Genomic DNA, 14124 nt, shown 5'->3' with positions numbered 1-14124 from the left:
TATAACAGAAGCTGTGTCCCCAGGAAGGTTTACTTAATAGTAGTTATTGGTGGCCCGGATCTCCTAAACTTCGCTTTGAGGACAAACTTCACGCATCGCTTCCACACACCAAACCAATGACCAAACACGTGTAGCTTTGTTCCAGGCATCGAGTCCGACAACGCAACAATCAGGTTACATGAAACTATTAAAGTAGAAGGCAAGGTGAGGGATAGTAAAGACGGTGAAGACTTGAGAAAGTGTAGTGAGTGATTGTCATACTTTCTCACAGCACATGAAGAAAAGCAGCAACAAAGCAAGCAAACAGCCACAGCAGACAACGCACAGCGTGGCTGTCAGAGGAGACAACCACGTCATCTCACGCAGCAGCTAAAAGCAGCTGTGTGTTACCCAACTTGGTTGAGGAGTGTCCGCTTCGTCCAATCACAGCTTCACATTCAAGACACAGGAAACACAAAAGCCCCTGTAAGCCTCTGCAAACCCCACATCACATGCAAATGATTGTACCACGTAGCCACCAAAGATGGCAAAAAAACAACAAGAAATTCACCAACAAAACAAGACCAAGATGGCGCAAGAACGGCGCTCACCCATAGTTCGGGTTGTTCCAGTGGTCGCTTGTCGCTACCGCGACTCGTAATATATTTGGTTTGTATTAGTTTCATGATGAATTAGGCGCTGATAATTACAGAGCGCATAGTGTATGACGTATACAGACCAAGTATGACATTTTCCAAGCATCCAGCTTTTCATGAATTTTTGGCTTTTAGTGGCCGCATCACCCCCCCTTAATTTGACCCACCGGATAGGTATAGGTGTGTGTGTGTGTGTGTGTGTGTGTGTGCGTGTGTGTGTGTGTTTTGTGATGCACCCCACCACAATATACGAACTTACCTTGTAGTTAAGAATGCCTGCGACGGTTTTGACCTCAAGAATGTTGGCATCTGTGGTTTTCAGCTCCAGCAAGTCGACATAAGCTTGTTTGTAGTGGCTGCACAGAAGATTAAGACGCAAGTCTCAATATCTTGAAGAGCTATTCTCAACATCAAAGCTGAAAGCTGAACCCATCTAAAATAAGAATTATGAAATGACAGATTGAAAGGACCCTTGCTTAGCAAAAATTTGCCACATGCAAAGTTATGCTTCCTTGCACATCAGCTTCACTCACCTGAAAAGCAAGATCCACCTAAGTACTACACACACCAATGAAGACGACATATCTGCCGACAGCTCTGAGAGCCTGCGGGCAGTCCGGTACTTCCGGTCTGGAAAATGAATGCGATTCCGGCAGCTCTCCGACGGGCGGACTGAACTTCCAAAGCTGCCCAAGGAAATCGAATGCATGGCAGCAATCCCAAGCAGTTCGGGACTGTCAGGAACGGATAATCACTGGAGACTGGGCCGTGCAAGGGAAACCTCCGCATGAATACAATATGAACTGAGAGGCTTCAGCAGTTCTTCCATATCGAAATTAATCTATTGTGACAGCAGAGAGCTGTCAAGGTGACAGCACGATCTTGTCAAGAACGACCACCTCTATGTGATACAGACATCATTCTTGCACACATCACAGTTTGCCTGCTGTGGCTTTCAAAATACACTTGAACCTCGTTATAACGAAATGGGATGTAACGAAATAATGGATATAACACAGAAAATGAAATTTCATAGAGGTCCACGTATTTCAAAGCTCGTCTTAATCAAGTAAAATCATCCTGTCAACGGATACAATGGACTAGATTCGTATCCAAAACCAAAAAATACCCAACCCTTGTGCGCCGAGCATATCGCTTTCCGCAGGCTTCGGCACTTGTACACCGAGGCAGTTCAAAACTCCCTTATCCCCACGTTGAATACGCCATCAAGCCGCACTGGTCTTTCTCGTCAACATGCTTGGCTGTGCACAAGCAGTGGCTCACAATTACACTTCTTCACTGACCTCTCTCCATAGCGTTAATATAACGAACTTTAGAGGAAAGACTCGACATAGCGCCCATGCATTTAAATAGGCAACAGCAAGGGTGCTGCCATGTTGCTACAATGTGCAGACATGCAGGCGCAAACGACAAGTTGCGATTCAGATTAGATGCACAATCAACGTCACCCTCAGCCTCCCTCAGTATGGCGGTACCATCAAGTTCAAGCTCCTGCAAACACATCTTTTCAGGCACCATAAATTTTACATCTAAATTTTATAAATAGCCATTGAATCTTCCTGAAAAAGTATACAGAATGAACTCTAAACGTGGTCCAGGTGTACGCGCAGCGTGTAAAAGCTTGTTTTTGCATAATATCTTGAATATTCTTAGCGCTACAAAAATAAGTCAGAGCAAAATTGCAGCTGCCGCTTTTATCACCCTGCTTTTCCTCTAGAGTTAGTATACTGGCATGGCACACCACGCAGGCAGGCAGGAGCAGCTGGGTGTGGCGTCTGAGATCGCCGTGGCACAATCTCAGGGGTTGAAAGGGAAAAATTGGCATCCACCTGAATTTTAGCACGGAGCTACAGAGGAAAACCATAAGCGTTTCTCATAATCAAAGTCTCACAGTTGAAGAAAAATTCATCCTGATCGCAGACTCGAACCTGTGTAACGCCTGTCTGGGGCGGTCGCTCTACCATCTGAGCAAACCAGGAGGCAAGCCGATCACAGAGCGAGGGAGATTTAATCAACAATTTGAGGCACTGGGCCAATGAAGATGGCAAATCAGTTCTGTGGAAGCCCGCAAGGTGGAGGAAAGCACATGAAAGGGAAAATTGGGATCCACCCGAATTGTAGCATGGGGCTACAAAGGAAGCCCATATGCATTTCTCAGAAAGAGTCTCACAGTTAAAGAAAATTCATCCTGGTCCCGGACTCGAGCCTGCGACTAACGCCTTTCTGGGGCGGTTGCTCTACCATCTGAGCTAACCAGGAGGCTAGCCGATCGCAGAGCGAGGGCGAATTATTTCGGGTGGATGCCAATTTCTCCCTTTCATGTATTTTCCTCCATCTTGCGGGCTTCTGTAGAACTGATTTGCCAATCTCGGGGGTTACATCCACACTGTGCCAGCCTGCGCAGCTGTGCATGGTAGTGTGAAAGATTAGTTGCATTCACTTCTCTCTTTATCTGTGACAGACTGTACAGCCAAGCGTAGCTGGGCATAGCCTTTGAGATCTTCCCAGTGCAGTGAATCTCTGGGGCCATGTCCAGATCACGGTGGAAGAACAGGTAAGGTGTCTGAACGGCAGCGTCTGTCTGCAGAGAGAGACGACTATAACTCTGGTCAGGCTTCATCCATTTGCCAGCAGGAACGTTGCAGTGTTGCGGGGTCATGATTTCCTGTCGTCTGCTACCCTAGCCCATCATACGATCATACATCTGCCTAGTATCTGCACAAAAATGCATGATTTACGAAGTTGAGACATTTAATCGTCATAATACAGCATAGACCACTTACAGCGTAAGTCACTGGAGTCACGAATATCCACACTGTATGTGGTACTGCACTATAAGAAGAACATTTTTCTACGGGTGCAACGCGTGCAGAACATGTAGACCAAGCAGCCATGCATGTCCAAGAATTGAAGCATGCAACCGGGATGCTTGCCTCCGTTTAAATTCACAAACATTGAAAGGTTAATGTCCGAGAACCCGCAGTTTTCGCATGAAGCATTTCAGGCCTGCTCATTTATTCGAAATTCCATGCAGCATTGCCACCAACTCCACAGAACTGATGTAGAATGTCGAATGAAATTTTGGATGCTGTACAGAGCCTAGTTCAATTTCTCAGGCTAATCTGCGGTGTTGAAATCATGGCGACTGTGAACAAAGTTGCTGCCATTCAGGTGCTGTTCGTGCCATCTGTGTGCTCATTTTTGTTGTCGTAGTTTCTACACTTTCAACGTGCCGTACATCCACTGCGATGCTATGTCGTTGACTCGGCACCAAACCGCAACTTTGGTGGCTACTCCCGACAAGGCACGCTGTAGTCGGCAGCGGTGCCGAACCACATGCTGTCGCGAGAAGCTTGCCCTTGATACGCAACATGGGTACCATAGGGGATTGGGCATGTGATTACGCACATGGACTAAACTGACAGCAGTGGCGTTTGGTTTCTGGGGCAATCAGCCGCGGCTACTGCGAATGCCTGCCAAGCGTGTGTATGTGCACATACTGGTACAAACGGCTGAAACCCGCATGGGGGCACATAAAGCGTAAAAGATCCGTACTGAATTTGTGGAATGCACCTTAAACTGACAGCAGTCCAGTTTGCACGGCCGATATCTGCACTTCATGATGATGCGCATCACAAACTGAATGAAGAACAAAAGCCACCAATGAGCAACAATGTGCATGGGTCCAGTGCAGAGCGTGCCGATGATAAGCGGCCGACCAAAGGCTTCTCTGTTGTTGAGCTACCCCTGCATGGGCACATCACGCTGCAACCACTTTATTTTTATTTTTATTTTTCATTCCTTGTTCTCCTCTTCCTCTGCATTGCCCTCGTCACTCTCCCTTACCATCGGCAGGTGTATCTTGCTGAGAAGGCACTTGTTACCACACTTATGTGCGAGATTTTTCCGCAGAAGCAGCATTATAACTTGCATTTCGTATTGCCCGGCTGCACTATAAATAGTATGCGCATACGTGGTATTCTATGGCAAGGTAAACGGGAGTAAAAAAAGGCTGCATCATAGCCGGTTCTGCATAAGTAGTTACGTTATAAGTGGTCTAAGCTGTAGTGTAAATGTAGATGATTGCTAGCTTTATAGCGATAAAGAACAATTGAAACCAAAAAGAATAAAAATTGATCAGAGGTAATACCCATAGGGATACAAAGGCTCCATAGAAAATGCATGGGGAAGCTTATAGTAGAGGTGGGTCAACTTAGATTTGGAGGTGGCCCAACTTGAAACTTGGAGGTGGGCCAACCTAAATTTGGGGATGGGCCAACTTGAAATTTCGGTGTGGGCCACCCTAAATTTTGGGGCGGGCCAACTGAAATTTGAGGATGTGCTTACGAATACTTTGACAACTCCAGTGGGGTTTCTGCATACTTTTAAACATTGTTTTGGTCACAAACAATCGTTATCACATTATTCTAGCTATCACTTGCATCATCCTGACATTAATACATATCCCATTGGGAAATGCCTGTACAGCTGTGCATTTGTGTATCCTGAATTTTTTTTGTATTTCCTGAGTGTGCCGTGCTAACACTGTATAAATTAGGTGGACACTACTTCGTATAAATAAAAGGTTAGATGTAACTTGCACGGTTAGCAGCAATGTCTGTGCTTGGCATGCATGCTAATTACGAACACCACTGCAACTGGCAAGCCATGGCTTGTTGCCTTATATGTGCCCAACTTGCAAAACTTTACACTCAGCAATAGCTGGATGGTGTTGCATTAGTACCAAAGTTGAGCACAAGTAAACATGCCATCTCTGCAGTGGACTTCAACAATTTGCGAACCACAATAAAGTCTCGATAGCACTACTAAGAAGCTTAGATATTTAGGAGGGTGTACCCAAGCTCGCTTCTCAAAGGCTTGCCCGGCGCCTACACTGGTGCATAGGCATATATGGGACAATTTACCAGTGATTCCATTGAGGAGGAACCCCATGTTAGAGGAGCGCTGCACCAACTTGTGTGGTTGACCCCCGAAAGATCCACACCATCTGCCGAGACAGACATAACCCATGTCCAAAACAAATTTTTGGTGTGGCAGCCTCGTTCAGACACCTTATCAATTCTTTCACCGTGGTTCACACGGCGCATATGCCTGAATGTGCGAGCCATGCCACGCTGGGGGGCTAGGCACAGGTGCTAAATATTAGTGCATTCACTTCTCCCTCTCTCTACGGTTTGCCGCACGGGCTGGCAGCTGGGTGTGGCCTCAGAGACCGCATTGACCACGAGCCAGCCGAGTTAAGCCAGCGCGACAAAATTCGCTTGCCTCCTCGAACACACAGTGGAGCACTGCTCGACCCTGAAGTGCCAACTGGAAAGTGGAAGCGAAAGACCACCACATTGAAAACGAAGGCAGATATCCACAGGCTGTTGCATCAGAAGCTAAAAAAGTCACGTGTTACACACGTCTAAAATTCTTTTCTTGTTTTATTCAAGTTTCATCACACACGTGGCCATGTAGCGGTGCACACGCCTAAAATTCTTTTGTTGTTTTATTCAAGTTTCATCGCACACATGGCCATGCAGTGGTACTGCGGGCCACAAAGTAGTCTTCTTGTTTCCACATTTACAATTGGGCACCCTATTGGGCATATATTGCAGTAAATGGCAATAATGGATATAACGAAGCAGCGAAGTGATCTCAGCTCCCCCCTCAACTTTGTTATAATGAGGTTAGAGTGTACATGCACAGGCATCAGCCCTCTCAATGTCGGTGTGGGGCACAAAGCCCTATACACATTGCCAAGCGGAAAAGCTGCGCAACAGCACAGTGTTTACAGCACCAAGGTCCCAACTGCGTATTGCGACAAGAGCATGAGTTCGGCACAGCGGGCTAAGTTTTTTTTCCTTCAAGGGTAAAGCCAGGGTTTGAGGAAGTAGTGCTGCAATGGAAGATGCCGAGAAATCGAGGAAGTCCACTCTCATGCAAGGTTACTGAGTGATTGTTCACCCATACCCAACACTCAATCCCAAGTTGTTCGTGGGTGCGGTCTTGCGAGCAGAAGCACATCTGAACAATCATGCTAGCCCATGCCGGTGCCACTCTCCAAACCTGAACGAGAACCCTTTTGTGGGACAGTCCAACTAAAAGAACACCAATAAGCACGTGGTTCATCCATGCACTTATTCCTCTTTCGCCCATGTTATCCACGCCATCAGGCGTCACTTGTATTGGGATACACGCACCATCTCTCATCACGACTGTATAACTAGCGCACTGACTTCCAACATCATGAACCTGTCACACAGGGAAGCTAAACTTCAGGAGGTATGAACACCATGCAGGAAACACAAATGTCAGCAAGAAATATGCAAGGGACTCGAGCTCCCCGACAGTGCGCACACAAATGGCTTCACAGCAGCTATTTTTGAACTTCTAAATCAAGAAATGTTAAAGTAAAGCTGAAGACAAAAGGCTTTGGCAGAGACTATGTGCACAGAGAAACCCGCGACTTTTATCATCGATGGTTGTAGATTCAGCATCTCCGTAGCCCTTGTGAATGAGCAAAACAATTGCCTACCAAGTCAAAAAGCAAGAGCTATATCTTGTCTCTTTTTTGTAAGGTGGTGACCAGAGCAAATTGAGATGATGTTCCTCACCGAATAGCAACACCTGGGTCCTGTTTCAGTTCGTGCAGGAATGCAATCTTGAACTGGTGACGAATCAGGAGTTGCTGCACGAGACAAACATGGTAACAGAAGTGTAAAAAATGTGCTCACCAAATCAGTAATTAATGTTGGTGTGTTGAGCACCAACCCATAGAGTAACAGGCTCAGAAAAAGTGGAAAATAAGTGGTAGTGCTTAAAATTCTGTGTGGAAAACTTTAGACCTTTTTCCAGCTTAGTTATCATAAATCTTTTAAGCCTTTCTTTTTTCTGGTTCTATTCATTCATGTGATTGCCAGATTCAAAGTGTCTGACTAGATCATTATCATCATAAAGTAGTATGGGATGTCTAAAGGGGACATGAAACATGAGAAGTGCAGCATTACAGGAGTTTTGTTAAAGCTAATTAAGGCATAAAAAAATGTTCAAGAAATGGCTGTGTTTTATAGGCAAAGTGTGACCATGCATCCCTAGCTTTCATGTTGAGGCATGGTGGCTGGTCCATAATTAGGCGAGACAGTGCGAAAGAATGAAATGTGAGAAGGCAGTGCCAGCAACAGAGCCGTCATTTGTGAGGCAGCAGTGCTTGAGTATACAGTACTAGAATGGCGGAGTGGGTCCATTGGAAGCTGCAGTTAGTTCCGAAAGTAATACAAAAAATGGTAATATTGCGGCCGTCACCTTATCCTGAAGTTCCAGTGACTTCGGCTGTCCCCATTGTCTGTGCCAAGCTCATGGGCTCAGCCACTGTCTGCTCCACGTGCCACCGTGCTTGAATTGTTCTCGCTGTTCTCCCTCCCCTATTTTTACAGCACATTGGTGGGGAATAAAATCACACGCTGCTTGTGCCCTGATGCGTACTTCTCAGGAGAGCGAATATTCTACATGGTGCAGGCAAGATGCTTGTCACTACCATTCAATGATGCCGTCTGCATGATATTTGGGCAATATTTTCTCTGGTAACACGGACAGATGCGTAAACCCCAGCAAAGGAACTACTGTTTAGCCCCAAGTAGCAAAACTAGATATAGGAAAGAAAAATGCCTATACCAGGCTAAATGCAGCTGCGGTAGGATCTCTGATGTGCCACGGATCCGGCCAGCGTGCGGGGCCATTCACTTAGATGAAGGTAACAGTGGCACCACTAACATTTCAATAAAAAATGCATCAGCGTGGTGCTCGCTCTAAACCCACTCCATCCATCTAGTACACTCTAGCAATGCTTTCTCTTTTGTTTTTTACACACCCTTTTACGCACTCTTCTGTCTGATGAAGGACTTTGGCTAGCATTGACTTGTTTCGCTGTTACATGCTTCTCCTTTCCTATCCTGAACTGAGCATGCAAAACGAACTCTCAGGTTTGTATGAGTGTGTCCCCACCACACAAGTACATTTAAGTTCAACTGAAATGTTTTGTTCAGGCAAAAAAAAAAAAGTTGCAGTGACGCAATAGCTGGCACAATGCTAGGTGCAGAAAGTCTTGCAATGTTTCATTCAGTATCAGTTAGAGTAAATATCTGCAGATCCATGCAACCAATAACCTTCAAAGAGAAAAAGTTCATCCAGCGATGTCTACAACGTGCCTCCCTACCTCACACAGCCGTCGCAAGCCCAACCTTCGATGCATTCCCCACCTCAGCCAGGACCAGTGGGAGGCAGCACTGGTCAGCTCAGACTAACGCTGGAAACTCCAGCTGGTAAGGCGCGCACAGCAGGCGGTTGCTGCTGGAGGGCTTCTCAACTATGGAGCCTACTCACCGGCGAGCAAAGAAGCTCAAGCAGCTTCGACGCTCATTCTCTTTTCTGGCACAGCAAATGTTTTGCACTACACAACTAGGACAACTTACAGCTATCACTGTGAAATTCAGGCAATGAGGGCTTAACAGTGCTAAGGACTGTGCCACGGAAGAATAGCCTATTCTGGGGCGAGTTGGTGTTTTCTATACTGCATGATTTTGTAGCACAGAAATTCAAGAAAGGAAAAAAGAAACTGGCCAATAAAATTAGTAGTGCCTGTCTTTTTTTTTTCACTGTTTTCATATTTCTTTTCTTTTCCCTAATCTTTGCACAACTAAAATCATGTCAAATACTGTACCATGGGAAGACCTAGACAATAAGTGCAGATAAAACACAAGGGTCTTTGGGGTTGTGCTTTCATGCATATTGTTACAAGGCCTTGTGACACGCTTTTTAACAATATGACTGAAGCCTCTCATAGCCACTGCCATACTTTTCACGACGTGCCGTCAAACCTGACAGATATGCTAGCGGCAAGTAGCAGACATTGGTAGCCAGACCCCCTCACCTGGTGTGTGTTCTTGTTGGCAAAGTCCTTGTGAGCCTTGACCCGCTTGCACTCATTGAGGTAGTAGCCCTGGGTGATCTCCAAGAAGGCTGTCTCCAGCCTTGGTTGGCAACAAAAAACAGAGGGCAAGGCACTCTCAACATGTGTATCCGATATCAACAGCACGTGTCCTCCCACAAACTCATTTAGTGACAGTTAAATATAAATTTCAAATTCATCATCATCATTGTTGTCGTCGTTGTTGTTGTTGCTGCTGTTGTTGTTACTTTAAAGACATCTGTAGACCAGCTCCTGAAGCACTAGCCTGCTCCATAGAGAACAAATGACAATGCTCCAAATCTTCGTGTGAACAATGACAATGTTGTCTAGAGTGACATAAAACATTGAACTTGACGTTAAGCTTGCAACGCCTACTATATCCCATGCCAAGGACTCAAGCTAAGGAGACACCAAAGGCAAAAACTGAGTCAGCCTAAATTGATGGATTAATGTGACAATCAAGAAGGATGCCATTGTTGCCAAGTGCTATGCCAACATAAGGGGAGATGTGGGTCTGAGACCACAAATTTCAAAAGTCTTTATTCGTCAAGGTATGGCTCTGAAAACTTGCACATATATGCAATCGTGCATGCTTATTTTTATTTTTGTTTATTTTTGTTTATCTCCTTTGGTTCTAATTTTATGCAAGCTTCTATTTAATTACATAAAGATACCTGTTCCTTAGATTTCACTAACTAGGGTATCAATGGCTTTTATATGACTCAACGAATGTAGTAATACCAACCTTATTGCTCTACCTTACTAAGAACACAAGTTGCAAGATTTTGAAGTTTAAACTCGAAAGAATGCTTCTTTGTTCTTAATTTTGAAGTCTCGCACCCCTTGTTCTAGGTAAGGCAAAGCAAATAAGGTTGGTCTTACTAGTTTTGCAGAGTCATACAGAAGTCACTGACACCCTGTTTAGAGAAATTGGAGGAAGTGATTGTTTGCAAATCTTTGCAAAATAGTATTTCAAGGAAGCATACATAAAATCAGAACCAAAGGAGATAAACAAAAATGGAATGTATATTCAGAACAAGCATGTAATATTACATAAGTATATGTACAAGTTCTCAGCACCATACTTCGACGAATAAAAATTGTTTTTCTAAAACTCACTTCCCCCCCACATCCTCACTTTTGAAACATACTAGTAACCAGCTCCCATGAATGTGCACTCCCAGGTAACAACAATTTGTTAACAGAAATAAAGAATTATTAATATAAGGCACACTATGCTGGCCAGATTTTTCTTTATATTTTTAAACTTTCCTGCAACGAAACCACACTGGCGCCCTTTTTCCCCACTGATCTGTCAACACTATTTGCCAGTTTAACAACAACCGCCCTGTAACGCCCTCTGATTCAACATGGGAAAGAGCATGACCTCCCACAGGTGCACAAAAAAAGGGTTCCTCACTTGCAGCAACAACCAGAGGTCATTGATACTGCACAGATTATATACATGCTCTTGCACATGCGATTTCAATAACAGTAAGACTCTTCTAAAACCAATTTATAGTCACGCCTTGGTCAAGAACACTCAAGAGGTTTTTAGGACATACCTTATCATGCTAGCTAGTCTTAAAGGCACACTTATAAAATGAAATGAAGTAGAATCTTGGTGACACAATCCCGCCTAATACAAATTTTGGAATATTACCAATTTTACAAAAGTCCCGGCCCAAGTCTATCAGCTTACATTGTACAAAATTTGAACTGCTACAAATCCCTTTTCACACAGCAGCAGATGACACAAACAATGTAGCCGCCGTGCAATCCCCAGCGGAGCCGTTGAGGAGGCCCCAATGCGCCAGTAGCACCAGACACTGGCTGTTAGTTAGGCTGGAAAAGCGGCTGCGCTGATGTGCCAGTTGCATTCCTGTTGCCAAGGCGACCTTCGTCAATCCACCTAGACTTCACCAATGACTCCACTCCACATGTCCTCCCCACTCCCCAAAAAAGTTACTCAAGAACGTTTGCTTTCTGCAGTATTATGCAACTTGTGGCCTGTTTTCAAACTTCTTCCAACTTTATCAGGAGGCGGCAACAACACGCAACAAAATCTTCTCGTCAGCAGGATCGGCAGCATTCAATTCCAAGAGTAGCCTTATCTATTTATTCCACGCCTTCTGTCGTCTTCGGTGCCCAATCGCAATTCAAACTTTTCTACCTTTGTGCCCGTCAGATCGCACGATACAAAGTAGCTTCGCTGTCGCAAAGAAATGTAGATTCCCTTATCTTGGTCAAATCATGTCCTTATCACCATCAAGCAGCAGCTGGGACACAGCAACGAAAGAAACTCGGGATAACCCGGCGGACCTTTAAATGCCTGCTTCGAAACACGCTAAGCTTACAGCTGCCAAAATTTGTGCGAAACAATAGTAACAGTGGTTCAAAGTCACATCAGCCAATAGAAGCACTTCCTGTACGCACAAGACTACAGTAATGAATCACGATGTTAGTCACCCAAGTTTTCACATTTGCTTTATTTTTTCACAGTGCTGTATTTCTGCATGTAGAAATGTAGCTCTGTGGCTATCTGAATCTCCAATCTCATGTTTAAGGCAATACCAATATGGCAGCGCTGTGTCAATGGAAAGTCGTGCTCGCACGATCAGCGGTGTGGAGGTAGCACCTCCCAAAGCCCGAATTTCATGTCAATTTCAAAGACAACACTAAAGAAGTGTAACTACCCCATTCTGCTGCCTATTCCTTTCTAATATATCACCATGAAATAAAGGAAGGTCTTAAAGTGGCACAAAAAAAAATTGACAATTTTGAGCATTGCGGTCAATTTATTGAAGTGTTCCCCCCTCAATTTTAAGATTTTATTGTTTACCATCGCAAGACATTGGTATCATCGAGATTCTGCTGTATACTACTAAGTTTAGGCTGTTGGTTATTCTTTCAAAACTACATAAGAATTTATGGAATATTGTTCATACATTCTAAATAAGAAAATGCCAGGAAAACATTAATTAAGAAAATGCATTATCAGAGTCAGTACAGACACAAAACGAACGATGTACAAATGTGAGCATAGTGTGCAAATGTATATTTATAGGCACCTTACATTCTTGAAGATGTTTCTGGACAATGTCACACAAGCTGTGGGCGGTAAGTCGGCTCTAAATTGACGTGTTTCATTCCGTAAGCATTGTACATACAGAAATGGTTCATTACTCTCAAGCATAGGTCCAGCTGAATATCCAGATAGATAAGTGTTACCACAGCAGAACAGCTACTTCCAATGATCAAGGGTTGACAGGAAGATGAACAGTCGACGAACAAGGAAAGCCTTCGTTTGTAGTTAACGCATCGAAAAGGGGGACCTGCCTTCATCAAAGCAATGAGTGGTCGAATGACTGCAACCAAAGAGCAGCCCACCGGACAGGTGGCTCACCTCAGGATGAAGCCAAACAGGTGGTCAGAGTAGGGCAGAACAAACAGGGCCTTTGGCGGGAGCTCACAGGCATTGCACAGGGCGTGCGCCCGCTCCGTGGCCAGCACATTGTCTCCTGGTGCGGTGTGTGCACATCGCAAAAACGAGAGAACAAGACAACCAGGGAGAAGTGGTTCACCACACCGCTCGGTGACACAACATGCATCAGCTACTCAGGCAGTGAGTCAGCAAAATCATATTTTGATTGATTGATTGATTGATTGATTGATTGATTGATTGATTGATTGATTGATTGATTGATTGATTTTAACCTCTCAAATCAACACCATGGCTATGAAAGACACTGTAACGGAAGGCTACGGATTAGTTTCAAGCTCCCAAGATTATTCAATCCTTCGCTATCGTGCGGCAGGCCCTTCCCGACAAGCAGAAGTATTGATTCCAGTCAAATGTTGGCAAGTACTCGACACGCGCATAATTGCGTGCCCTGACTTCTGTGTGTTTGTTGCAGCACCTGATGGGCCCTTTTTCAACTATATTGATAATTGTTTTCCTTTGAGTGACCCTTGCCTTATTTTAATGGTGACTGTCATTCTACAGATCATAAATGGGTCTTTGCATAGTCTTTCCTTTGGCCAGTTTGTCGGGTGCTCAATTTAACAAAAAAAAAGTGTTTGTTTGTGAGGGAAACATTGTCTCAAAAAGTGAAAAAGTAAGGTCATTGACCGAGTTAGGATATCTTTTGACATTTTGGAACTGCTACAGGTTATTGCTCATAATGCAGTGGACACAGTGTTCTAGTCAGTTCATATTCACAGCACATGACCTAGTCAGCAGAGATAAGCTTGGGGTATGGTATTTTAATAAAACTTGTTGTTGGGATAGTTGGCACATGGTTTATAAACCAAAAAAGAGGCAAAACATCAAGGACACCCTTTCCTTTCGCCTATCTTTTCCTTCGTGTTTTACATCTTTTTCGGTGTATAGGGTATGATATTATTGGCCCTGTTGATGGTGTTAGGTGTCACCTGTATAAGTAATGATTTCAGCATAGATCGCACCATGACATTACTTTATTTGTGAGAATTATT

At 44.4% G+C, this 14124-nt stretch overlaps 1 protein-coding gene across 2 annotated transcripts in view; it reads right to left on the bottom strand.

The window, feature by feature from the left end:
- Positions 1 to 14124, bottom strand: part of gry (trafficking protein particle complex subunit 11 gry) — a 151932-nt gene that overhangs the window by 117862 nt on the left and 19946 nt on the right. For both annotated transcript variants that reach the window (XR_007597898.3, XM_050172604.3), the window contains exons 4-7: positions 13034 to 13148; positions 9589 to 9688; positions 7277 to 7350; positions 895 to 991 (exon numbers count right to left, since the gene is read on the bottom strand). Coding sequence is in view for 1 of the 2 variants with exons in the window: in XM_050172604.3 (XP_050028561.2) it covers positions 895 to 991; positions 7277 to 7350; positions 9589 to 9688; positions 13034 to 13148 (386 nt within the window). In the remaining variant the exon portion in view is untranslated. The remainder of the gene's footprint in view (positions 1 to 894; positions 992 to 7276; positions 7351 to 9588; positions 9689 to 13033; positions 13149 to 14124) is intronic.

The sequence above is a fragment of the Dermacentor andersoni genome, chromosome 3 (genome assembly GCF_023375885.2).
Source record: "Dermacentor andersoni chromosome 3, qqDerAnde1_hic_scaffold, whole genome shotgun sequence".
Classification (NCBI taxonomy): domain Eukaryota; kingdom Metazoa; phylum Arthropoda; class Arachnida; order Ixodida; family Ixodidae; genus Dermacentor; species Dermacentor andersoni.
Note: the sequence above shows the minus strand (reverse complement) of the source record. Positions and strands in the feature narration are given on the sequence as shown.